At 42.1% G+C, this 26,754-nt stretch overlaps 2 protein-coding genes across 2 annotated transcripts; one reads left to right on the top strand and one right to left on the bottom strand.

The window, feature by feature from the left end:
* Nucleotides 1-209: 209 nt before the first annotated feature.
* LOC121583149 (putative uncharacterized protein DDB_G0286901) lies at nucleotides 210-2,139 on the top strand. The gene is made up of 2 exons (XM_041899350.1): nucleotides 210-1,980; nucleotides 2,011-2,139. The coding sequence occupies exon 1, from the start codon at nucleotides 298-300 to the stop codon at nucleotides 1,576-1,578; it is 1,281 nt and encodes a 426-aa protein (XP_041755284.1). The 5' UTR covers nucleotides 210-297; the 3' UTR covers nucleotides 1,579-1,980; nucleotides 2,011-2,139.
* A 1,275-nt stretch (nucleotides 2,140-3,414) lies between these two features.
* On the bottom strand, nucleotides 3,415-25,618 carry fktn (fukutin). Its single transcript, XM_045225369.1, is given in 10 exon segments — nucleotides 3,415-3,805; nucleotides 5,639-5,763; nucleotides 6,304-6,437; nucleotides 19,923-20,052; nucleotides 20,253-20,400; nucleotides 20,729-21,006; nucleotides 23,959-24,159; nucleotides 24,382-24,438; nucleotides 24,578-24,797; nucleotides 25,521-25,618. Coding segments are annotated over 9 exon segments (1,389 nt in total). The 5' UTR covers nucleotides 24,680-24,797; nucleotides 25,521-25,618; the 3' UTR covers nucleotides 3,415-3,591.
* Nucleotides 25,619-26,754: the final 1,136 nt, after the last annotated feature.

The following is a 26,754-nucleotide window of genomic DNA, read 5'->3' as shown; positions in this document are numbered from 1 at the left end:
TAATCATTTTAGGAATCGGGAGCTGTCAGCTGGTGAGCATAGCCTGGTCCCAGATTTGTTTGTTCTCTTGATAACTCCAATGCTGTCATTGTCAAGCTAAATGAGTGACAAGGAGTTGGCATGATAGCACAAACATACTGGCACTCAGGCTAGCGTGAGCATAGTTCCCTTCAACAACGATGATGACAAAACTCAATCCAAAGGAAAGTAAGACAGTTGGATCTTTATTAAGATTTGTCGGCAAATCAATGATTCCTGAAACACAAGAGGCATTAAAATATATACAATGTGAACATAATGTCCACTCCCAATGTAGGAAATATGGTGCAATTTGGGACACACACAATAATCAAGTTCAGTCAGTGGTCATCACCACCACCTAGCACGTCAAGTAACCAAGGCCGTAATAATATGATATCAAGTAACCAAGGCCGTAATAATATGATATCAAGTAACCAAGGCCGTAATAACATGATATCAAGTAACCAAGGCTGTAATAACGTGATATCAAGTAACCAAGGCTGTAATAACGTGATATCAAGTAACCAAGGCCGTAATAACGTGATATCAAGTAACCAAGGCCGTAATAACATGATATCAAGTAACCAAGGCCGTAATAACATGATATCAAGTAACCAAGGCTGTAATAACGTGATATCAAGTAACCAAGGCCGTAATAACATGATATCAAGTAACCAAGGCTGTAATAACATGATATCAAGTAACCAAGGCTGTAATAATGTGATATCAAGTAACCAAGGCTGTAATAACATGATATCAAGTAACCAATGCTGTAATAACATGATATCAAATAACCAAGGCTGTAATAACATGATATCAAGTAACCAAGGCTGTAATAACATGATATCAAGTAACCAAGGCTGTAATAACATGATATCAAGTAACCAAGGCTGTAATAACGTGATATCAAGTAACCAAGGCTGTAATAACATGATATCAAGTAACCAAGGCTGTAATAACATGATATCAAGTAACCAAGGCTGTAATAACGTGATATCAAGTAACCAAGGCTGTAATAACGTGATATCAAGTAACCAAGGCCGTAATAACATGATATCAAGTAACCAAGGCCGTAATAACATGATATCAAGTAACCAAGGCTGTAATAACATGATATCAAGTAACCAAGGCTGTAATAACGTGATATCAAGTAACCAAGGCTGTAATAACATGATATCAAGTAACCAAGGCTGTAATAACATGATATCAAATAACCAAGGCTGTAATAACATGATATCAAGTAACCAAGGCTGTAATAACATGATATCAAGTAACCAAGGCTGTAATAACATGATATCAAGTAACCAAGGCTGTAATAACGTGATATCAAGTAACCAAGGCTGTAATAACGTGATATCAAGTAACCAAGGCCGTAATAACATGATATCAAGTAACCAAGGCCGTAATAACATGATATCAAGTAACCAAGGCTGTAATAACATGATATCAAGTAACCAAGGCTGTAATAACGTGATATCAAGTAACCAAGGCTGTAATAACGTGATATCAAGTAACCAAGGCTGTAACACGGCCTTACCCTGGGCCTATCCAAAGTAACCAAGGCTGTAATACGGCCTTACCCTGGGCCTACCCAACTGGGCAACACGTCAGTAGTAAGTCATGTCAGTAGCTATTCAAACGTCTATGACATGTTTTTGTCAACATAATACAGTACTTCAAACAAGGAACACACATTCCATATCAATAGACAGCTGCTTCAGTCCAAAGGATGACGTGAGTACAGTATTGGGTGGTCTGCAGTTTACAACCTAACAGTCAACGGTAAGTCACCAGTTCAAAACGCACATCTCAGACTCACACCCTTTAGTAGTAGGCTTTAAAGCTGCTACTTTGGTGTAGTGTTTTCAGGTGTAGTGTACTTCGGAGTAGTGTACTCAGGTGTAGTGTACTTCGGAGTAGTGTACTCAGGTGTAGTGTACTTCGGAGTAGTGTACTCAGGTGTAGTGTACTTCGGAGTAGTGTACTCAGGGTCGTATGGAGGACGCCGTAGCAAAACGTACAAAGACAAGTGTTTCTTATTGAAAAGTTCAGTTCGACAGTCCAGATACAGTCCAGACAGTCAGTCCAGATACAGTCCAGATAGTCAGTCCAGATACAGTCCAGATAGTCAGTCCAGACAGTCAGTCCAGATACAGTCCAGATAGTCAGTCCAGATACAGTCCAGACAGTCAGTCCAGACAGTCAGTCCAGACAGTCAGTCCAGATAGTCAGTCCAGATACAGTCCAGATAGTCAGTCCAGATACAGTCCAGACAGTCAGTCCAGATACAGTCCAGACAGTCAGTCCAGACAGTCAGTCCAGATAGTCAGTCCAGATACAGTCCAGACAGTCAGTCCAGACAGTCAGTCCAGATAGTCAGTCCAGATACAGTCCAGACAGTCAGTCCAGATAGTCAGTCCAGATAGTCAGTCCAGATACAGTCCAGATAGTCAGTCCAGACAGTCAGTCCAGATAGTCAGTCCAGATACAGTCCAGACAGTCAGTCCAGATACAGTCCAGACAGTCAGTCCAGACAGTCAGTCCAGATAGTCAGTCCAGATACAGTCCAGACAGTCAGTCCAGACAGTCAGTCCAGATAGTCAGTCCAGATACAGTCCAGACAGTCAGTCCAGATAGTCAGTCCAGATAGTCAGTCCAGATACAGTCCAGATAGTCAGTCCAGACAGTCAGTCCAGACAGTCAGTCCAGACAGTCAGTCCAGATAGTCAGTCCAGATAGTCAGTCCAGATACAGTCCAGACAGTCAGTCCAGATAGTCAGTCCAGACAGTCAGTCCAGATACAGTCCAGACAGTCAGTCCAGATAGTCAGTCCAGATACAGTCCAGACAGTCAGTCCAGACAGTCAGTCCAGACAGTCAGTCCAGACAGTCAGTCCAGATACAGTCCAGACAGTCAGTCCAGACAGTCAGTCCAGATAGTCAGTCCAGATACAGTCCAGACAGTCAGTCCAGATAGTCAGTCCAGACAGTCAGTCCAGACAGTCAGTCCAGACAGTCAGTCCAGATAGTCAGTCCAGATAGTCAGTTCAGATACAGTCCAGACAGTCAGTCCAGACAGTCAGTCCAGATAGTCAGTCCAGATAGTCAGTTCAGATAGTCAGTCCAGATAGTCAGTCCAGACAGTCAGTCCAGATAGTCAGTCCAGATAGTCAGTTCAGATACAGTCCAGACAGTCAGTCCAGACAGTCAGTCCAGATAGTCAGTCCAGACAGTCAGTCCAGATAGTCAGTCCAGATAGTCAGTCCAGATAGTCAGTTCAGATACAGTCCAGACAGTCAGTCCAGATAGTCAGTCCAGACAGTCAGTCCAGATAGTCAGTCCAGATAGTCAGTTCAGATACAGTCCAGACAGTCAGTCCAGATAGTCAGTCCAGACAGTCAGTCCAGATACAGTCCAGACAGTCAGTCAGTCCAGATAGTCAATCCCTGTTTCAGTCCATTTTCTTCCGTGTGGTTTAAGTGTACTCCAACGTAGTCTACTCTGATGTAGTGTAATCTCATACAGTGCACTCATTATGTAGTGTACTAGTCAGTACAGGTGTAGCAGTGTGTCAGTACACCTGAATGACCTCATCCCAGTCCCTGACAGGCCACACCCCGTTGTCCTGCACGTTGGGCGGAGAGCTCTTCCAGTCCCAGGTCTTTACAGGTGTGTTCCAGGAGGGGCCGTAGTTAGCTGACACATAGTCCAGCGTCTCACATGGGACCCGCACCTTGAGGTCCATCAGCTCAGTCCAGCAGAGAGTAAACTTAGGGAACACGTACCTAACAGAACAGGTAGGAGTCTCTGGTTAGTAAGTCTGGAATGGTATCAAAAACATATTTAAATATACACTAAATATACACAAGTATGTGGACACCCCTTCAAATTAGTGGATTCGGCTATTTCAGCCACACCCGTTGCTGACAGGTGTATAAAATCGAGCACACAGCCATGCAATCTCCATAGGAGTCAGTTCGTCAAATGTCTGCCCTGCTAGAGCTGCCCCGGTCAACTGTAAGTGTTGATATTGTGAAGTGGAACGTCTAGGAGCAACAACGGCTCAGCCGCGAAGTGGTAGGCCACACAAGCTCACAGAACGGGACCGCCGAGTGCTGTCCTCAGTTGCAACACTCATTACCGAGTTCCAAACTGCCTCTGGAAGCAACGTAAGCACAAGAACTGTTCGTCGGGAGTTTTGTAAAGCTCGCCCAACATCAGTGCCTGACCTCACTAATGGTCTTGTGGCTGAATGGAAGCAAGTCCCTGCAGCAATGTTCCAACATCTAGTGGAAAGCCTTCCCAGAAGAGTGGAGGCTGTTATAGCAGCAAAGGGGGGACCAACTCCATATTAATGCCCATGATTTTGGAATGAGATGTTCGACGAGCTGGTGTCCACATATTTGAAAGCATCTCTACTACACATTTTAAAAACATATACTAAAACATCTCAACAAAGCCTGAAGGTCTGCAGAGTGTACATTTAGGGAACACATACTGTATCTGACAGGAGGGAGAAGGAGAAGCATTGGTAACCGCTGGTTAGTAACTGGCACAAAAACACTGCTAATTATTTTAAAAAACAACTGTAAATACAACGTGGTCTCAGAGCATTTCGTACTATTCTGTACGTAAATCCGAGATAACTCCATTTAGTATGAGATGTTACGTTTCGTATGGTATGTATTTGTGGATGTCCATCATCCATTTTGTACGATATGCTACGAATTTACAATTCGTATGATATGTTAAGAATTGCAATCTGGACAATATGTTACGTTTTTTGCTAAACATATGATATGTTATGAATTCCAATTTGTTGTGGCTAAAGTTAGCTAGGTAGCTAACGCTAACATCAGCTAGCTCTAGGGGTTAGGTCGTTGCAAAGTAGCTAAAAAAAAGTAGCAAGTAGTTGCAATGTTGCTAATTAGCTAAAAACGCTAAAGTTGTCTGTGATGAGATTTGAACACGCAACCCTTGCGTTGCTAGACTATACGTGCTGTGAGACCAGTCTCCCACTTTGCGCAAGTTCAAAGTTCTTAATTTGGCATTAGGGAACACATGACCCTCTAGAGCTAAAGAACATTCTGGAATGTTCACCTCCACATTATACTTTGAACTCGTGGAAAGTTGGAGATGCTGTCAAGAAAACACTGGCATGTTTTATCATCGGACCCAGCTGAATTTAAGAACCCACCACTTACTGTCCTCTTGTTATATTTGGTAACACACGATTATTTTCGCTCGACTCCGACCCCATTCGATACATTGAACGGATGTGGGTGGGGCTATGTCTACGTAAGGGTGCAAATCAGAAACACTCACAAAAGCTCTGACGAAGGCCTTGAGGCCGATTCGTAAAGCTTAATAAAGAGATGCCAGCAAGAGCAGTGTGCAGGATTCTTATTTTTTCTCATGTTATTCAACTGTTACCATGGCACCTGCATCAAAGATAGCTCAGATGTGCGATTGCATTTCTAAATACATTTTTTTTTTAAATTAAAAGCCTGAAGGTCAACAGATTGAAAACGTGTTACCTGTAGTTTTTGTTACAGTCTATCACTAAGCAACAGTGACTCGGCTTTATAACATATAGTAATAGTGAAACAGAGACTTACTTGAATTTCTTCCCACTCTTAGCTTGGGTTCCTCCGTTCCACACGATGTCAGTCTCCTCGTAGAAGAAGAAAATGTCCAGTTTAACATCCAGGCCCTGGAAGGACAGTTCCAGGCTGTCCACCACCTGAACAGAGACACATAACATGATACCATTAACCCTGGAAGGACAGATCCAGGCTGTCCACCTGAACAGAGACACATAACATGATACCATTAACCCTGGAAGGACAGATCCAGGCTGTCCACCTGAACAGAGACACATAACATGATACCATTAACCCTGGAAGGACAGATCCAGGCTGTCCACCTGAACAGAGACACATAACATGATACCATTAACCCTGGAAGGACAGACCCAGGCTGTCCACCTGAACAGAGACACATAACATGATACCATTAACCCTGGAAGGACAGATCCAGGCTGTCCACCTGAACAGAGACACATAACATGATACCATTAACCCTGGAAGGACAGTTCCAGATACAACACATTGACTGGCGATACTTCTGAAATGGCACCCTATTCACTATTTAGTGCACTACTTTGGACCAGGACCCAGATCAAAAGTAGTGCACTATAGAATAGGGTGCCATTTGGAACACACAAATGAACCAAAATGATCTTTCTAATAGTATCTCTTTTATGATCGGAAACATAATGTACCTTTCCAAACTTGTGTTTTAACGGAAGGCCAGCCTTTTGAAAAGCTTGAGTGATATCATGTCTGTAGTCTTTAATCCAGATGCCCAGGTCCACATCTTTACTGTAGCTAATGATACTGCACTGCCGAAACCAACCTGAGGAGAGAGGAGCAGAGACCAAGGCCATGTCAACCTGTAGGTAGTGATACTGTAGGGAGTGATACTGTAGGGAGTGATACTGTAGGGAGTGATACTGTAGGGAGTGATACTGTAGGGAGTGATACTGTAGGGAGGATACTGTAGGTAGTGATACTGTAGGGAGGATACTGTAGGTAATGATACTGTAGGGAGTGATACTGTAGGGAGTGATACTGTAGGGAGTGATACTGTAGGGAGTGATACTGTAGGGAGTGATACTGTAGGTAATGATACTGTAGGGAGTGATACTGTAGGGAGTGATACTGTAGGTAATGATACTGTAGGGAGTGATACTGTAGGGAGGATACTGTAGGTAATGATACTGTAGGGAGTGATACTGTAGGCAATGATACTGTAGGAAGTGATAATGTAGGGAGAGATACTGTAGGGAGTGATACTGTAGGTAATGATACTGTAGGAAGTGATAATGTAGGGAGAGATACTGTAGGGAGTGATACTGTAGGTAATGATACTGTAGGAAGTGATAATGTAGGGAGAGATACTGTAGGGAGTGATACTGTAGGGAGTGATACTGTAGGTAGTGATACTGTAGGGAGTGATACTGTAGGAAGTGATAATGTAGGGAGAGATACTGTAGGGAGTGATACTGTAGGGAGTGATACTGTAGGTAGTGATACTGTAGGAAGTGATACTGTAGGGAGTGATACTGTAGGGAGTGAAACTGTAGGGAGTGATACTGTAGGGAGGGATACTGTAGGGAGTGATACTGTAGGCAATGATACTGTAGGGAGTGATACTGTAGGGAGTGATACTGTAGGGAGTGATACTGTAGGGAGAGATACTGTAGGGAGTGATACTGTAGGGAGTGATACTGTAGGGAGTGATACTGTAGGGAGTGATACTGTAGGCAATGATACTGTAGGGAGGATACTGTAGGTAATGATACTGTAGGGAGTGATACTGTAGGGAGAGATACTGTAGGGAGTGATACTGTAGGGAGTGATACTGTAGGCAATGATACTGTAGGGAGGATACTGTAGGTAATGATACTGTAGGGAGTGATACTGTAGGGAGGATACTGTAGGGAGTGATACTGTAGGGAGGATACTGTAGGGAGTGATACTGTAGGGAATGATACTGTAGGGAGGATACTGTAGGGAGTGATACTGTAGGGAGTGATACTGTAGGTAATGATACTGTAGGGAGGATACTGTAGGGAGTGATACTGTAGGGAGTGATACTGTAGGGAGTGATACTGTAGGTAATGATACTGTAGGTAATGATACTGTAGGGAGGATACTGTAGGGAGTGATACTGTAGGGAGGATACTGTAGGGAGTGATACTGTAGGGAGTGATACTGTAGGTAATGATACTGTAGGGAGTGATACTGTAGGGAGTGATACTGTAGGCAATGATACTGTAGGGAGGATGCTGTAGGTAATGATACTGTAGGGAGGATACTGTAGGGAGTGATACTGTAGGGAGTGATACTGTAGGGAGGATACTGTAGGGAGGATACTGTAGGGAGGATACTGTAGGGAGTGATACTGTAGGGAGGATACTGTAGGTAATGATACTGTAGGGAGGATACTGTAGGGAGTGATACTGTAGGGAGTGATACTGTAGGGAGGATACTGTAGGGAGGATACTGTAGGGAGTGATACTGTAGGGAGTGATACTGTAGGGAGTGATACTGTAGGGAGGATACTGTAGGGAGGATACTGTAGGGAGTGATACTGTAGGGAGTGATACTGTAGGGAGTGATACTGTAGGGAGTGATACTGTAGGGAGGATACTGTAGGGAGTGATACTGTAGGGAGGATACTGTAGGGAGTGATACTGTAGGGAGTGATACTGTAGGGAGTGATACTGTAGGGAGTGATACTGTAGGGAGTGATACTGTAGGGAGTGATACTGTAGGGAGTGATACTGTAGGGAGGATACTGTAGGGAGTGATACTGTAGGGAGGATACTGTAGGGAGTGATACTGTAGGGAGGATACTGTAGGGAGTGATACTGTAGGGAGTGATACTGTAGGTAATGATACTGTAGGTAATGATACTGTAGGGAGTGATACTGTAGGGAGGATACTGTAGGGAGTGATACTGTAGGGAGAGATACTGTAGGGAGTGATACTGTAGGGAGAGATACTGTAGGGAGGATACTGTAGGTAATGATACTGTAGGGAGTGATACTGTAGGGAGTGATACTGTAGGGAGTGATACTGTAGGGAGGATACTGTAGGTAATGATACTGTAGGGAGTGATACTGTAGGGAGTGATACTGTAGGCAATGATACTGTAGGGAGTGATACTGTAGGGAGTGATACTGTAGGGAGGATACTGTAGGTAATGATACTGTAGGGAGTGATACTGTAGGTAATGATACTGTAGGGAGTGAAACTGTAGGGAGTGATACTGTAGGGAGAGATACTGTAGGGAGAGATACTGTAGGTAATGATACTGTAGGGAGAGATACTGTAGGGAGTGATACTGTAGGTAATGATACTGTAGGTAATGATACTGTAGGGAGTGATACTGTAGGTAATGATACTGTAGGGAGAGATACTGTAGGGAGTGATACTGTAGGTAATGATACTGTAGGGAGTGATACTGTAGGGAGAGATACTGTAGGTAATGATACTGTAGGGAGTGATACTGTAGGTAATGATACTGTAGGTAATGATACTGTAGGGAGTGATACTGTAGGGAGTGATACTGTAGGTAATGATACTGTAGGGAGAGATACTGTAGGTAATGATACTGTAGGGAGAGATACTGTAGGGAGTGATACTGTAGGTAATGATACTGTAGGGAGTGATACTGTAGGTAATGATACTGTAGGGAGTGATACTGTAGGTAATGATACTGTAGGTAATGATACTGTAGGGAGTGATACTGTAGGTAATGATACTGTAGGGAGTGATACTGTAAGGAGTGATACTGTAGGGAGAGATACTGTAGGGAGTGATACTGTAGGGAGTGATACTGTAGGGAGTGATACTGTAGGTAATGATACTGTAGGGAGTGATACTGTAGGCAATGATACTGTAGGGAGTGATACTGTAGGTAATGATACTGTAGGGAGTGATACTGTAGGGAGTGATACTGTAGGGAGAGATACTGTAGGGAGAGATACTGTAGGTAATGATACTGTAGGGAGAGATACTGTAGGGAGTGATACTGTAGGTAATGATACTGTAGGTAATGATACTGTAGGGAGTGATACTGTAGGTAATGATACTGTAGGGGGTGATACTGTAGGTAATGATACTGTAGGGAGGATACTGTAGGGAGTGATACTGTAGGGAGTGATACTGTAGGGAGTGATACTGTAGGGAGAGATACTGCAGGTAATGATACTGTAGGGAGTGCTACTGTAGGCAATGATACTGTAGGGAGTGATACTGTAGGTAATGATACTGTAGGGAGTGATACTGTAGGGAGTGATACTGTAGGGAGAGATACTGTAGGGAGAGATACTGTAGGGAGTGATACTGTAGGGAGAGATACTGTAGGGAGTGATACTGTAGGGAGTGATACTGTAGGTAATGATACTGTAGGGAGAGATACTGTAGGGAGTGATACTGTAGGTAATGATACTGTAGGTAATGATACTGTAGGGAGTGATACTGTAGGTAATGATACTGTAGGGAGTGATACTGTAGGTAATGATACTGTAGGGAGTGATACTGTAGGTAATGATACTGTAGGGAGAGATACTGTAGGTAATGATACTGTAGGGAGAGATACTGTAGGGAGTGATACTGTAGGTAATGATACTGTAGGTAATGATACTGTAGGTAATGATACTGTAGGGAGTGATACTGTAGGTAATGATACTGTAGGGAGTGATACTGTAGGTAATGATACTGTAGTTAATGACACTGTAGGGAGTGATACTGTAGGTAATGATACTGTAAGGAGAGATACTGTAGGGAGTGATACTGTAGGGAGTGATACTGTAGGGAGAGATACTGTAGGGAGTGATACTGTAGGTAATGATACTGTAGGGAGTGATACTGTAGGGAGTGATACTGTAGGTAATGATACTGTAGGTAGTGATACTGTAGGGAGTGATACTGTAGGTAATGATACTGTAGGGAGTGATACTGTAGAGAGTGTGATACAGTAGAGAGTGAGGGGGTGATAATGTAGGGAGTGATACTGTAGGGAGCGATACAGTAGAAAGTGAGGGAGTGATACTGTAAGGAGTGATACTGTAGAGAGTGAGGGAGTGATACTGTAGGTAATGATACTGTAAGGAGTGATACTGTAAGGAGTGATACTGCAGGTAATGATACTGTAGGGAGTGATACTGTAGAGAGTGATACTGTAGAGAGTTATATTGTTTGGAGTGATACTGTAGGTAATGATACTGTAAGGAGTGATACTGCAGGTAATGATACTGTAGGTAATGATACTGTAGGGAGTGAAACTGTAGGGAGTGATACTGTAGGTAATGATACTGTAGGGAGTGATACTGTAGAGAGTGAAACTGTAGGGAGTGATACTGTAGGGAGTGATACTGTAGGGAGTGATACTGTAGAGAGTGAAACTGCAGGTAATGATACTGTAGGTAATGATACTGTAGAGAGTGAGGGAGTGATACTGTAGGGAGTGATACTATAGAGAGTGAGGGAGTGATACTGTAGGGAGTGATACTGTAAGGAGTGATACTGTAGAGAGTGAGGGAGTGATACTGTAGGTAATGATACTGTAGGGAGTGCTACGGTAGGTAATGTTATTGTAGGGAGTGATACTGTAGGTAATTATATTGTAGAGAGTGATACTGTAGAGAGTGTGATACAGTAGAGAGTGAGGGAGTGATGCTGTAGGGAGTGATATTGTAGGTAGTGATACTGTAGGGAGTGATACTGCAGGTAATGATACTGTAGGGAGTGATACTGTAGGTAATGATACTGTAGGGAGTGAAACTGTAGGGAGTGATACTGTAGGGAGTGATACTGTAGGTAATGATACTGTAGTTAATGACACTGTAGGGAGTGATACTGTAGGTAATGATACTGTAAGGAGAGATACTGTAGGGAGTGATACTGTAGGTAATGATACTGTAGGGAGTGATACTGCAGGTAATGATACTGTAGGGAGTGATACTGTAGGTAATGATACTGTAGGGAGTGAAACTGTAGGGAGTGATACTGTAGGGAGTGATACTGTAGGTAATGATACTGTAGTTAATGACACTGTAGGGAGTGATACTGTAGGTAATGATACTGTAAGGAGAGATACTGTAGGGAGTGATACTGTAGGGAGTGATACTGTAGGGAGTGATACTGTAGGTAATGATACTGTAGGTAGTGATACTGTAGGGAGTGATACTGTAGGTAATGATACTGTAGGGAGTGATACTGTAGAGAGTGTGATACAGTAGAGAGTGAGGGAGTGATAATGTAGGGAGTGATACTGTAGGGAGCGATACAGTAGAAAGTGAGGGAGTGATACTGTAAGGAGTGATACTGTAGAGAGTGAGGGAGTGATACTGTAGGTAATGATACTGTAAGGAGTGATACTGTAAGGAGTGATACTGCAGGTAATGATACTGTAGGGAGTGATACTGTAGAGAGTGATACTGTAGAGAGTTATATTGTTTGGAGTGATACTGTAGGTAATGATACTGTAAGGAGTGATACTGCAGGTAATGATACTGTAGGGAGTGAAACTGTAGGGAGTGATACTGTAGGGAGTGATACTGTAGGGAGTGATACTGTAGGGAGTGATACTGTAGAGAGTGAAACTGCAGGTAATGATACTGTAGGGAGAGATACTGTAGGGAGTGATACTGTAGGGAGTGATACTGTAGGGAGTGATACTGTAGGGAGTGAAACTGCAGGTAATGATACTGTAGGGAGAGATACTGTAGGGAGTGATACTGTAGGTAATGATACTGTAGAGAGTGAGGGAGTGATACTGTAGGGAGTGATACTATAGAGAGTGAGGGAGTGATACTGTAGGGAGTGATACTGTAAGGAGTGATACTGTAGAGAGTGAGGGAGTGATACTGTAGGTAATGATACTGTAGGGAGTGCTACGGTAGGTAATGTTATTGTAGGGAGTGATACTGTAGGTAATGATACTGTAGGGAGTGATACTGTAGGGAGTGATGCTGTAGGGAGTGATACTGTAGGTAGTGATACTGTAGGCAATGATACTGTAGGGAGTGATACTGTAGGGAGTGATACTGTAGGCAATGATACTGTAGGGAGTGATACTGTAGGGAGTGAAACTGTAGGGAGTGATACTGTAGGGAGTGATACTGTAGGCAATGATACTGTAGGGAGTGATACTGTAGGGAGGATACTGTAGGGAGTGATACTGTAGGGAGTGATACTGTAGGGAGTGATACTGTAGGGAGGGATACTGTAGGGAGTGATACTGTAGGGAGTGATACTGTAGGGAGTGAAACTGTAGGGAGGGATACTGTAGGGAGTGATACTGTAGGGAGTGATACTGTAGGGAGTGATACTGTAGGTAATGATACTGTAGGGAGTGAAACTGTAGGGAGTGATACTGTAGGGAGTGATACTGTAGGTAATGATACTGTAGGGAGTGATACTGTAGGGAGTGATACTGTAGGGAGTGATACTGTAGGGAGTGATACTGTAGGGAGTGATACTGTAGAGAGTTATATTGTTTGGAGTGATACTGTAGGTAATGATACTGTAGGGAGTGATACTGTAGGTAATGATACTGAAGGGAGTGATACTGTAGGGAGTGAAACTGTAGGGAGTGATACTGTAGGGAGTGATACTGTAGGTAATGATACTGTAGGGAGTGATACTGTAGGTAATGATACTGTAGGGAGTGATACTGTAGGGAGAGATACTGTAAGTAATGATACTGTAGGGAGTGATACTGCAGGCAATGATACTGTAGAGAGTGATATTTTTTGGAGTGATACTGTAGGTAATGATACTGTAGAGAGTGATATTTTTTGGAGTGATACTGTAGGTAATGATACTGTAGTGAGTGATACTGTAGAGAGTTATATTGTTTGGAGTGATACTGTAGGTAATGATACTGTAGGGAGTGATACTGTAGGTAATGATACTGAAGGGAGTGATACTGTAGGGAGTGATACTGTAGGTAATGATACTGTAGGGAGTGATACTGTAGGGAGTGATACTGTAGGGAGTGATACTGTAGAGAGTGATACTGTAGGGAGTGATACTGTAGAGAGGGATACTGTAGGGAGTGATACTGTAGGGAGTGATACTGTAGAGAGTGATACTGTAGGGAGTGATACTGTAGAGAGGGATACTATAGGGAGTGATACTGTATGGTGTGTATTAAATTGATTTATTAGACTTTTTTAAATGTAGATGTTCCAAAGGCGTAAATCAGAAGCTTGTATGTGTGGAGGCCAGTGATGTCATCAGCACAATTCAACAGAGAGGAGTAGAGACCACAGTCATGTCAACAACACAATTCAATAATGACTTTTTGCCATATATCACAATAACCATATGGACAAGTCAGTTGAGTGTGACAATGTAAATGTTCAATGGGATAAAAGCTTGAATATGTAGTGTGAAGAAGAAGAAGAAGAAGAAGAAGAAGAAGAAGAAGAAGAAGAAGGGTTAAGTAGCGCAGTCTTATCAAGGCAAGTGCTACTGCTGAGCCAGAGGGGGACTTGGAGCTCTGTGAGTGGTTAGGGATATGTAGGGTTAGGGATATGTAGGGTTAGGGATATGTAGGGTTAGGGATATGTAGGGTTAGGGATGTGTAGGGTTAGGGATATGTAGGGTTAGGGATATGTAGGGTTAGGGATATGTAGGGTTAGGGATGTGTAGGGTTAGGGATATGTAGGGTTAGGGATATGTAGGGTTAGGGATATGTAGGGTTAGGGTTATGTAGGGTTAGGGATATGTAGGGTTAGGGTTGTGTAGGGTTAGGGTTGTGTAGGGTTAGGGATGTGTAGGGTTATGGATATGTAGGGTTATGGATATGTAGGGTTAGGGATATGTAGGGTTAGGGTTAGGGATATGTAGGGTTAGGGATATGTAGGGTTAGGGATATGTAGGGTTAGGGTTATGTAGGGTTAGGGTTATGTAGGGTTAGGGATGTGTAGGGTTAGGGATATGTAGGGTTGTGGTTATGTAGGGTTAGGGATGTGTAGGGTTAGGGATATGTAGGGTTAGGGATATGTAGGGTTAGGGATATGTAGGGTTAGGGATATGTAGGGTTAGGGATATGAAGGGTTAGGGATATGTAGGGTTAGGGTTATGTAGGGTTAGGGATATGTAGGGTTAGGGATATGTAGGGTTAGGGTTATGTAGGGTTAGGGATATGTAGGGTTAGGGATATGTAGGGTTAGGGATATGTAGGGTTAGGGAAGTGTAGGGTTAGGGTTATGTAGGGTTAGGGTTATGTAGGGTTAGGGATGTGTAGGGTTAGGGATATGTAGGGTTGTGGTTATGTAGGGTTAGGGATATGTAGGGTTAGGGATATGTAGGGTTAGGGATATGTAGGGTTAGGGTTATGTAGGGTTAGGGATATGTAGGATTAGGGATATGTAGGGTTAGGGAAGTGTAGGGTTAGGGTTATGTAGGGTTAGGGTTATGTAGGGTTAGGGATGTGTAGGGTTAGGGATATGTAGGGTTGTGGTTATGTAGGGTTAGGGATATGTAGGGTTAGGGATATGTAGGGTTAGGGATATGTAGGGTTAGGGATATGTAGGGTTAGGGTTATGTAGGGTTAGGGATATGTAGGATTAGGGATATGTAGGGTTAGGGATATGTAGGGTTAGGGATGTGTAGGGTTAGGGATATGTAGGGTTAGGGATATGTAGGGGTAGGGATATGTAGGGTTAGGGTTATGTAGGGTTAGGGTTATGTAGGGTTAGGGATATGTAGGGTTGTGGTTATGTAGGGTTAGGGATATGTAGGGTTAGGGATATGTAGGGTTAGGGATATGTAGGGTTAGGGATATGTAGGGTTAGGGTTATGTAGGGTTAGGGATATGTAGGATTAGGGATATGTAGGGTTAGGGATATGTAGGGTTAGGGATATGTAGGGTTAGGGATATGTAGGGTTAGGGTTATGTAGGGTTAGGGATGTGTAGGGTTGTGGTTATGTAGGGTTAGGGATATGTAGGGTTAGGGATATGTAGGGTTAGGGATATGTAGGGTTAGGGTTATGTAGGGTTAGGGATATGTAGGGTTAGGGATATGAAGGGTTAGGGATATGTAGGGTTAGGGATATGTAGGGTTAGGGTTATGTAGGGTTAGGGTTATGTAGGGTTAGGGTTATGTAGGGTTATGTAGGGTTAGGGTTATGTAGGGTTAGGAATATGTAGGGTTGTGGTTATGTAGGGTTAGGGTTATATAGGGTTGTGGTTATGTAGGGTTAGGGATATGTAGGGTTATGTAGGGTTAGGGATATGTAGGGTTATGTAGGGTCTTACCCAGGCAGGTACCACTACTCAGCCAGAAGGGGACTCGGAGCTCAGTGAGGGTCCTGGGTTAGGGTTAGGGATATGTAGGGATATGTAGGGTTAGGGATATGTAGGGTTAGGGATATGTAGGGTTAGGGATATGTAGGGTTAGGGTTATGTAGGGTTAGGGTTATGTAGGGTTAGGGTTATGTAGGGTTATGTAGGGTTAGGGTTATGTAGGGTTAGGGATATGTAGGGTTGTGGTTATGTAGGGTTAGGGTTATATAGGGTTGTGGTTATGTAGGGTTAGGGATATGTAGGGTTATGTAGGGTTGGAGTTATGTAGGCTCTTACCCAGGCAGGTACCACTACTCAGCCAGAAGGGGACTCGGAGCTCAGTGAGGGTCCTGGGTTAGGGTTAGGGATATGTAGGGTTATGTAGGGTTAGGGATATGTAGGGTTAGGGATATGTAGGGTTATGTAGGGTTGGAGTTATGTAGGGTTAGGGATATGTAGGGTTGTGGTTATGTAGGGTTAGGGATATGTAGGGTTATGTAGGGTTAGGGATATGTAGGGATATGTAGGGTTGTGGTTATGTAGGGTTAGGGATATGTAGGGTTATGTAGGGTTAGGGTCATGTAGGGTTAGGGATATGTAGGGTTGTGGTTATGTAGGGTTAGGGATATGTAGGGTTGTGGTTATGTAGGGTTAGGGATATGTAGGGTTAGGGATATGTAGGGTTAGGGTTATGTAGGGTTAGGGATATGTAGGGTTGTGGTTATGTAGGGTTGTGGTTATGTAAGGTTAGGGATATGTAAGGTTATGTAGGGTTAGGGTTATGTAGGGTTAGGGTTATGTAGGGTTAGGGATATGTAGGGTTAGGGTTATGTAGGGTTAGGGATATGTAGGGTTAGGGTTATGTAGGGTTAGGGTTATGTAGGGTTAGGGTTATGTAGGGTTAGGGATATGTAGGGATATGTAGGGTTGTGGTTATGTAGGGTTAGGGATATGTAGGGTTATGTAGGGTTAGGGTTATGTAGGGTTGTGGTTATGTAGGGTTAGGGATATGTAGGGTTGTGGTTATGTAGGGTTAGGGATATGTAGGGTTAGGGATATGTAGGGTTAGGGTTATGTAGGGTTAGGGATATGTAGGGTTGTGGTTATGTAGGGTTGTGGTTATGTAAGGTTAGGGATATGTAAGGTTATGTAGGGTTAGGGTTATGTAGGGTTAGGGTTATGTAGGGTTAGGGATATGTAGGGTTAGGGTTATGTAGGGTTAGGGATATGTAGGGTTAGGGATATGTAGGGTTAGGGTTATGTAGGGTTAGGGATGTGTAGGGTTAGGGATATGTAGGGTTGTGGTTATGTAGGGTTGTGGTTATGTAGGGTTAGGGATGTGTAGGGTTAGGGATATGTAGGGTTGTGGTTATGTAGGGTTAGGGATATGTAGGGTTATGTAGGGTTGGAGTTATGTAGGGTTAGGGATATGTAGGGTTAGGTAGGGTTAGGGATATGTAGGGTTGTGGTTATGTAGGGTTAGGGATATGTAGGGTTGTGGTTATGTAGGGTTATGGATATGTAGGGTTAGGTAGGGTTAGGGTTATGTAGGGTTAGGGATGTGTAGGGTTAGGGATATGTAGGGTTGTGGTTATGTAGGGTTAGGGATATGTAGGGTTATGTAGGGTTGGAGTTATGTAGGGTTAGGGATATGTAGGGTTAGGTAGGGTTAGGGATATGTAGGGTTGTGGTTATGTAGGGTTAGGGATATGTAGGGTTGTGGTTATGTAGGGTTATGGATATGTAGGGATATGTAGGGTTTGGGTTATGTAGGGTTAGGGATATGTAGGGTTAGGGATATGTAGGGTTAGGGATATGTAGGGTTAGGGATATGTAGGGTTAGGGTTATGTAGGGTTAGGGTTATGTAGGGTTAGGGTTATGTAGGGTTAGGGTTATGTAGGGTTAGGGATGTGTAGGGTTAGGGATATGTAGGGTTAGGGATATGTAGGGTTAGGGTTATGTAGGGTTAGGGATATGTAGGGTTAGGGATATGTAGGGTTAGGGTTATGTAGGGTTAGGGTTATGTAGGGTTAGGGATGTGTAGGGTTAGGGATATGTAGGGTTGTGGTTATGTAGGGTTAGGGATATGTAGGGTTAGGGATATGTAGGGTTGGGGATATGTAGGGTTAGGGTTATTTTAGGGTTAGGGATATGTAGGGTTAGGGATATGTAGGGTTAGGGTTATGTAGGGTTAGGGTTATGTAGGGTTAGGGTTGTGTAGGGTTAGGGATGTGTAGGGTTAGGGATATGTAGGGTTAGGGATATGTAGGGTTAGGGATATGTAGGGTTAGGGTTATGTAGGGTTAGGGTTGTGTAGGGTTAGGGATGTGTAGGGTTAGGGATATGTAGGGTTGTGGTTATGTAGGGTTAGGGATATGTAGGGTTAGGGATATGTAGGGCTAGGGATATGTAGGGTTAGGGATATGTAGGGTTAGGGATATGTAGGGTTAGGGATATGTAGGGTTAGGGTTATGTAGGGTTAGGGTTATGTAGGGTTAGGGTTATGTAGGGTTATGTAGGGTTAGGGTTATGTAGGGTTAGGTATATGTAGGGTTGTGGTTATGTAGGGTTAGGGTTATATAGGGTTGTGGTTATGTAGGGTTAGGGATATGTAGGGTTATGTAGGGTTGGAGTTATGTAGGCTCTTACCCAGGCAGGTACCACTACTCAGCCAGAAGGGGACTCGGAGCTCAGTGAGGGTCCTGGGTTAGGGTTAGGGATATGTAGGGTTATGTAGGGTTAGGGATATGTAGGGTTAGGGATATGTAGGGTTATGTAGGATTGGAGTTATGTAGGGTTGTGGTTATGTAGGGTTAGGGATATGTAGAGTTATGTAGGGTTGTGGTTATGTAGGGTTAGGGATATGTAGGGTTAGGGATATGTAGGGTTAGGGATATGTAGTGTTATGTAGGGTTAGGGATATGTAGGGTTAGGGATATGTAGGGTTGTGGTTATGTAGGGTTAGGGATATGTAGGTTAGGGATATGTAGTGTTATGTAGGGTTAGGGATGTGTAGGGTTATGTAGCGTTGGAGTTATGTAGGGTTAGGGATATGTAGGGTTAGGTAGGGTTAGGGATATGTAGGGTTGTGGTTATGTAGGGTTAGGGATATGTAGGGTTAGGGATATGTAGGGTTGTGGTTATGTAGGGTTAGGGATATGTAGGGTTAGGGATATGTAGGGTTAGGGATATGTAGGGTTAGGGATATGTAGGGTTGTGGTTATGTAGGGTTAGGGTTATGTAGGGTTGTGGTTATGTAGGGTTAGGGTTATGTAGGGTTATGTAGGGTTGGAGTTATGTAGGGTTAGGGATATGTAGGGTTAGGTAGGGTTAGGGATATGTAGGGTTGTGGTTATGTAGGTTTAGGGATATGTAGGGTTATGTAGGGTTAGGGTTATGTAGGGTCAGGGATATGTAGGGTTGTGGTTATGTAGGGTTAGGGATATGTAGGGTTAGGGATATGTAGGGTTAGGGATATGTAGGGTTAGGGATATGTTGGGTTAGGGTTATGTAGGGTTAGGGTTATGTAGGGTTAGGGATATGTAGGGTTGTGGTTATGTAGGGTTAGGGATATGTAGGGTTGTGGTTATGTAGGGTTAGGGATATGTAGGGTTGTGGTTATGTAGGGTTAGGGATATGTAGGGATATGTAGGGTTAGGGTTATGTAGGGTTAGGGATATGTAGGGTTATGTAGGGTTAGGGATATGTAGGGTTAGGGATATGTAGGGTTATGTAGGGTTGTGGTTATGTAGGGTTAGGGTTATGTAGGGTTATGTAGGGTTATGTAGGGTCTTACCCAGGCAGGTACCACTACTCAGCCAGAAGGGGACTCGGAGCTCAGTGAGGGTCCTGGGTTAGGGTTAGGGATATGTAGGGTTATGTAGGGTTGTGGTTATGTAGGGTTAGGGATATGTAGGGTTATGTAGGGTTGGAGTTATGTAGGGTTATGTAGGGTTGGGGATATGTAGGGTTGTGGTTATGTAGGGTTATGTAGGGTTGGGGATATGTAGGGTTATGTAGGGTCTTACCCAGGCAGGTACCACTACTCAGCCAGAAGGGGACTCGGAGCTCAGTGAGGGTCCTGGCAGCTAGGTGGAGCAGAGCCTTAGCTTTCATCCTGAAGTTCATTGCCTCAGGAGATGTGTCATCAGGGTACAGCTGATTCAACAGGGAACAACCCTGGTTAGATGTAGTGAACTAAACCAAAGTCCAAATCATAGGCTGGAATCCGAACTTCAAATTTGAGATACAGCTGATTCAACAGCAGGGAACAACACTTAGCTAGTGGACTAAACCAAAGTCCAAAGGCCCAATGGGTCCTGTTCAAAAGTAGTGCGCTATATATGGAATAGTGAGACTTGAAACTACAGACCTGGAAGAAGGAGCTGACGGCCCCTGTATCTGCACTCCAGAAAACGAGCCTGGGAATATTCAGTCAGGAATCCAGAGATGTTCCTGGGGATCCGGACATCCAGCCCGTCCAACGTGGTCATTACCAGCTCTGGCCTGACAGGAGAGAGACAACCAATCGTCAGCCTTCTGTGGTTATTTACAAATACTCAATGTCTGCAGGTATAATGCATTATGATGCAGTTATAATGCACTGTAAGACTTGTCATGAGCATGTATGACCCCTACGGTGTTGTTTCCGGACTGTTCTAAGGAATGGGAGGTTTACAGAAGAAGCAAGTACAGAGGAAAGAAGGGCTGGGGTGTATTCACTATAGAACCAAATGGAAGAAAACCGTCCAAAACGGGAAGAGACTAACTTGAACTTATCCAATTAGAAACTATTGTTTTCGTTGGCACTATTGTTTCCCTGTTGTCTACCTACCGGTCATAGGCTCCAGCGTTGCGGCCATAGTCCAGCCTTCTGAAGGGGGCGAACTTCCTGTCCATGTTTGGTTTGAGTCGCAGGGCGCCGTGCCACAGGTAGTTCCCGCTGCGCTCGTACAGGACCACCACGTGGACCACGTAACCTTGGAGACGGAACAGGAAGTGGAGGGGGATCTCGTTTCCTGATAGGTCGTCCATGCTGACCAATCGAGGGTCTTTCCCTCGCACCTCCAACAGTTCGAAGCCCTTCTCTTCAGCTGCTGCCACCAAACCAGCCTGACCACAACACAGACAGATACCAGGGTCATGTTCATTAGGCACCAAATGGAAAGAAAAAGGACAGAAACATTTAGCTACGGTGTGTGCTAATGAATAAAACCCAGGCTTCTGTTCAAATAACTACTGGACAATGTCAGAGAAGTCAAACCTATCACTCCAAGGACGTTATAATGAAAACAAAGCTCTGCTTAGAATCAAATGAGGACATTATTAGAGAAACAGCTCTAAACCAAACAGTTCTACATCTCTATAGCTAGCTTCATATCTAGCTCTATATATCTCTCTCTCTATATATATCTCTATATCTAGCTCTATATCTAGCTCTATATCTCTATATCTAGCTCTATATCTCTATATCTAGCTCTATATCTCTATATCTAGCTCTATATCTCTATATCTAGCTCTATATATCTCTCTCTATATATATATCTATATCTAGCACTATATCTCTCTCTATATATATATCTATATCTAGCTCTATATCTCTATATCTAGCTCTATATCTCTATATCTAGCTCTATATCTAGCTCTATATCTAGCTCTATATCTCTATATCTAGCTCTATATCTCTATATCTAGCTCTATATCTCTATATCTAGCTCTATATCTCTATATCTAGCTCTATATCTCTATATCTAGCTCTATATCTCTAAATCTAGCTCTATATCTATATCTCTATATCTAGCTCTATATCTCTATATCTAGCTCTATATCTCTATATATATAGCTCTATATCTCTATATCTAGCTCTATATCTCTATATCTAGCTCTATATCTCTATATCTAGCTCTATATCTCTATATCTATCTCTATATCTCTATATCTAGCTCTATATCTAGCTCTATATCTCTATATCTAGCTCTATATCTCTATATCTATCTCTATATCTAGCTCTATATCTAGCTCTATATCTCTATATCTAGCTCTATATCTCTATATCTCTATATCTAGCTCTATATCTAGCTCTATATCTAGCTCTATATCTCTATATCTAGCTCTATATCTCTATATCTATATATCTATATCTAGCTCTATATCTAGCTCTATATCTCTATATCTAGCTCTATATCTCTATATCTAGCTCTATATCTCTATATCTAGCTCTATATCTCTAAATCTAGCTCTATATCTCTAAATCTAGCTCTATATCTCTATATCTATCTCTATATCTATCTCTATATCTCTATATCTAGCTCTATATCTCTATATATAGCTCTATATCTAGCTCTATATCTCTATATCTAGCTCTATATCTCTATCTAGCTTACCATCTCTATATCTAGCTCTATATCTCTATATCTAGCTCTATATCTAGCTCTATATCTCTATATCTAGCTCTATATCTCTATATCTAGCTCTATATCTCTATATCTAGCTCTATATCTCTATATCTAGCTCTATATCTCTATATCTAGCTCTATATCTATCTCTATATCTAGCTCTATATCTAGCTCTATATCTCTATATCTAGCTCTATATCTAGCTCTATATCTCTATATCTAGCTCTATATCTATATCTAGCTCTATATCTCTATATCTAGCTCTATATCTCTATATCTAGCTCTATATCTCTATATCTAGCTCTATATCTAGCTCTATATCTCTATATCTAGCTCTATATCTCTATATCTAGCTCTATATCTCTATATCTAGCTCTATATCTCTAAATCTAGCTCTATATCTCTAAATCTAGCTCTATATCTCTATATCTAGCTCTATATCTAGCTCTATATCTCTATATCTAGCTCTATATCTAGCTCTATATCTCTATATCTAGCTCTATATCTCTATATCTAGCTTAACATCTCTATATCTAGCTCTATATCTAGCTCTATATCTCTATATCTAGCTCTATATCTATATCTAGCTCTATATCTCTATATCTAGCTCTATATCTAGCTCTATATCTCTATATCTAGCTCTATATCTCTATATATAGCTCTATATCTCTATATCTAGCTCTATATCTCTATATCTCTATATCTAGCTCTATATCTCTATATCTAGCTCTATATCTCTATATCTAGCTCTATATATCTATATCTAGCTCTATATCTCTATATCTAGCTCTATATCTCTATATCTAGCTCTATATCTCTATATCTAGCTCTATATCTAGCTCTATATCTCTATATCTAGCTCTATATATCTATATCTAGCTCTATATCTCTATATATAGCTCTATATCTCTATATCTAGCTCTATATCTCTATATCTATAGCTCTATATCTCTATATCTAGCTCTATATCTCTATATCTAGCTCTATATCTCTATATCTAGCTTAACATCTCTATATCTAGCTCTATATCTAGCTCTATATCTCTATATCTAGCTCTATATCTCTATATCTAGCTCTATATCTCTATATCTAGCTCTATATCTCTATATCTAGCTCTATATCTCTATATCTAGCTCTACATCTCTATATCTAGCTCTATATCTAGCTCTATATCTCTATATCTAGCTCTATATCTCTATATCTAGCTTAACATCTCTATATCTAGCTCTATATCTAGCTCTATATCTAGCTCTATATCTCTATATCTAGCTCTATATCTCTATATCTAGCTCTATATCTCTATATCTAGCTCTATATCTCTATATCTAGCTCTATATCTCTATATCTAGCTCTATATATCTATATCTAGCTCTATATCTCTATATATAGCTCTATATCTCTATATCTAGCTCTATATCTCTATATCTATAGCTCTATATCTCTATATCTAGCTCTATATCTCTATATCTAGCTCTATATCTCTATATCTAGCTTAACATCTCTATATCTAGCTCTATATCTCTATATCTAGCCTCTATATCTCTATATCTAGCTCTATATCTCTATATCTAGCTCTATATCTCTATATCTAGCTCTATATCTCTATATCTAGCTCTACATCTCTATATCTAGCTCTATATCTATAGCTCTATAGCCGTTAATTCCTTACGTCGTATTTCCAGAGGTTGCTGAGCAGAGCGAAGGTGAGGACGTCTCTGTTAGTGCAGAGGAAATTGCAGTGGGGTTCTTTAACCAGGCCGTCTCTCAGCAGCATAGAGTCCTGAGAGAGGAGTCCTAGAGAGGCTGTGTCCACCAGGAACACTGGCAGGTTGTACTTATGGACCAGCCCCATGAACTTCTTCACCACCTGCTGTAGTAGTAGACAGGGTCACGATTCAACAACAACACACCCATTACTGCATATTGTTCAGAGGACTGGAAATGACAGGTTACTCAAATAGACAGACTATTCTTCATTTTAACCCAACATAGGTTCTATTCAAAGATTAGCGGTAGGTCATTCTGTATATGTGTTGTTTATCTGTGGGGAAAACAGTCATGGAAGAGAAGCTCTAGCCTATAAAGAGCTTACCCATTGAGTATCCTTTCCTGACAGATGCACTGTCCTGCCAAAGATATGTGGTCCATTCTAGAACGACATCAACAGTTTAACATTGTGGTGAACGCAAGCACATTACTTCCAGTTTGTATGGCAAAAATAGGCCAGCCAGTGGGTCAATATCCATGCATAGATTTACAGCAAACTTATGTGGTCAAGTTCAACCCACCTGAGAGACATGCTGTCTGTAGTGATAGAGCTGGAACAGGAGGAAAACAGAGCTGGTAGCTATGAGGAGGGCCAGAACCGTTGTTTTGTTAAAGCGAAGCATCAGTCCTCCTTAGTTGCTCTGGCACAGTAGAGCCAAAGATTTCATCTGTGGTAGAGCAGTAGCAGTGTTGCAGAGCCTCAGGTGGTCCGCTAACCATGTTCATCAGATGGCAGGGATACTGAGAGAGAGAGAGAGAGAGAGAGAGAGAGAGAGAGAGAGAGAGAGAGAGAGAGAGAGAGAGAGATGCAACTCACTACAGTGTAGGTCAGGGATAGGCAACTGGAGGGACGCCCCCGCCTACTGTTGAGAGTTAGAATAGTAGAATACACAAGGTGACATTTTGAAATTTGGTAGTGCATCACCAATTTTTATTTTGTTATGTGAAAACTTCGCATAGGGCCCCCAAAAGGCTAGGTCCGGCTCTGACTGCAGGTGTGGGTATGGATGTGGGTAGCAGACCCCCAGACCCCCTGCGACCCCTGCGACCCGCGACCCCCTGCGGACCCTCATATTGAGTTCTGACTGTTTTGGTGGCCCCCCCACCACCATCAAAGTTTCCCATCCCTGGTGTAGGTACTGTACAGTCTCCATCTACTCTTCAGCTAAAATGTAGCACTGCATTTCATGTTGACACACTTTGAAGTAGTTACATTTAGTGTAACTGAGAGAAGATATTACAGCCCTGGAAATTACTCGGGACAGAAATAACGTTATGATGCTACCGGTGCATTAGCCTAGACAGCCGATGGGCCCAGCAAACAGCATAATCATTATCAGGGACACACCGATAAACCGAGTGTTATGACACTGTTATAACGGTCACAGAGCACTGATGAAAATGCCAGCTAGCTGGATAATAATGGTCCTAGATCGAAAATACCTGAATGGCATTTTAACTTACCAAAGCCAGTTTTGTCTTTGTGCCGTCAAGGTCCTAGCTAACAAAATCCAAACAAACTGCTGTCTTCTTCTATAACAGTGACGTTGTTCACCATCAGTTAACATCAACTTACATCGCCTCCTGCTGGTCTGGAATACACGTTGTATTTTGTGAGAGTACGACCAAAGATATTTAGAACTAATCCCTTACCCCCAGTGGCGGTTCTAGACACATTTTACTAGGGGGGCCAAGGAGGGGCCAGTGTTTAATCAGGGGGGCACACATAAAAAAACTGGCAACACATGATATTCAAAGATTATAAACTTTATTTTACTTTAAAATCATATGACATTTATTATAACACGTATTTTGTACAAGAGTGCAGATGCAAGAGAGATAGTGCCATAAAAATGAAAAAATAAATAAATTTAAAAAAATTTAAAAAGTACAGGGTACAAATACAGGGTTCATATTCAATGTGAACAAAACTCCAGGATACAACAAAGGGTACAACAATGTGCCATTTCCTATTTATGGAAGCCCCACTACTGTGGACAGTTGATTCCACATTTTGTTTTAAGAAAGAAAACTTTCTGAGTGATTTATAAACAAAACACACTACCCTGTATCCATTTAGGTAAAATAAACCAAATCAGAAAAGAAATTCAATTCAAAGAGGCTTTACTAGCATGACCATATTGACATACAGTATTGCTAAAGTACATAAACAGGGAAACGTGTTACACATTAACATCCAGTAGTCCAATAGGATGCAGACAATAAACATTAAGTTAACATTCGTTTAAAAGCAACAATCATGTCAACACAATGTAGCAATATGAACAACACTGATGGATATCAGCAACAACATGAAAACAAGAATATTACAGGTGTCTGTGTGTGTGTGTGTGTGTGTCTGTGTCTTTGTGTACTTCACTGTCAGTTGATGAGCAGGTGTACAAAAAAAGGGCTTTACAACATATATGGGCAAGTCCATTTAGGACAGCACATTTCCACCATAGTTCACATTAGGAAAAAATGACAGCATGAATGCTCACTAAACAAACATATACTACATATACCTTTTTATACACATTTTTTTTCAGTAATTTTTTAAGAGTGAAAGGGAAGTAAGCAATCGCTCATCATAGGATCATACATATTTCAGTTACAATATTAGTTACAATATTAGTGTTAGTTAGATCATCATGTCAAAGCTGGACCTGCAAAGTCTGAACGACACAAGTGTGCAATG

The sequence above is a fragment of the Coregonus clupeaformis genome, chromosome 15 (genome assembly GCF_020615455.1).
Source record: "Coregonus clupeaformis isolate EN_2021a chromosome 15, ASM2061545v1, whole genome shotgun sequence".
In the NCBI taxonomy this organism is placed as follows: domain Eukaryota; kingdom Metazoa; phylum Chordata; class Actinopteri; order Salmoniformes; family Salmonidae; genus Coregonus; species Coregonus clupeaformis.
Note: the sequence above shows the minus strand (reverse complement) of the source record. Positions and strands in the feature narration are given on the sequence as shown.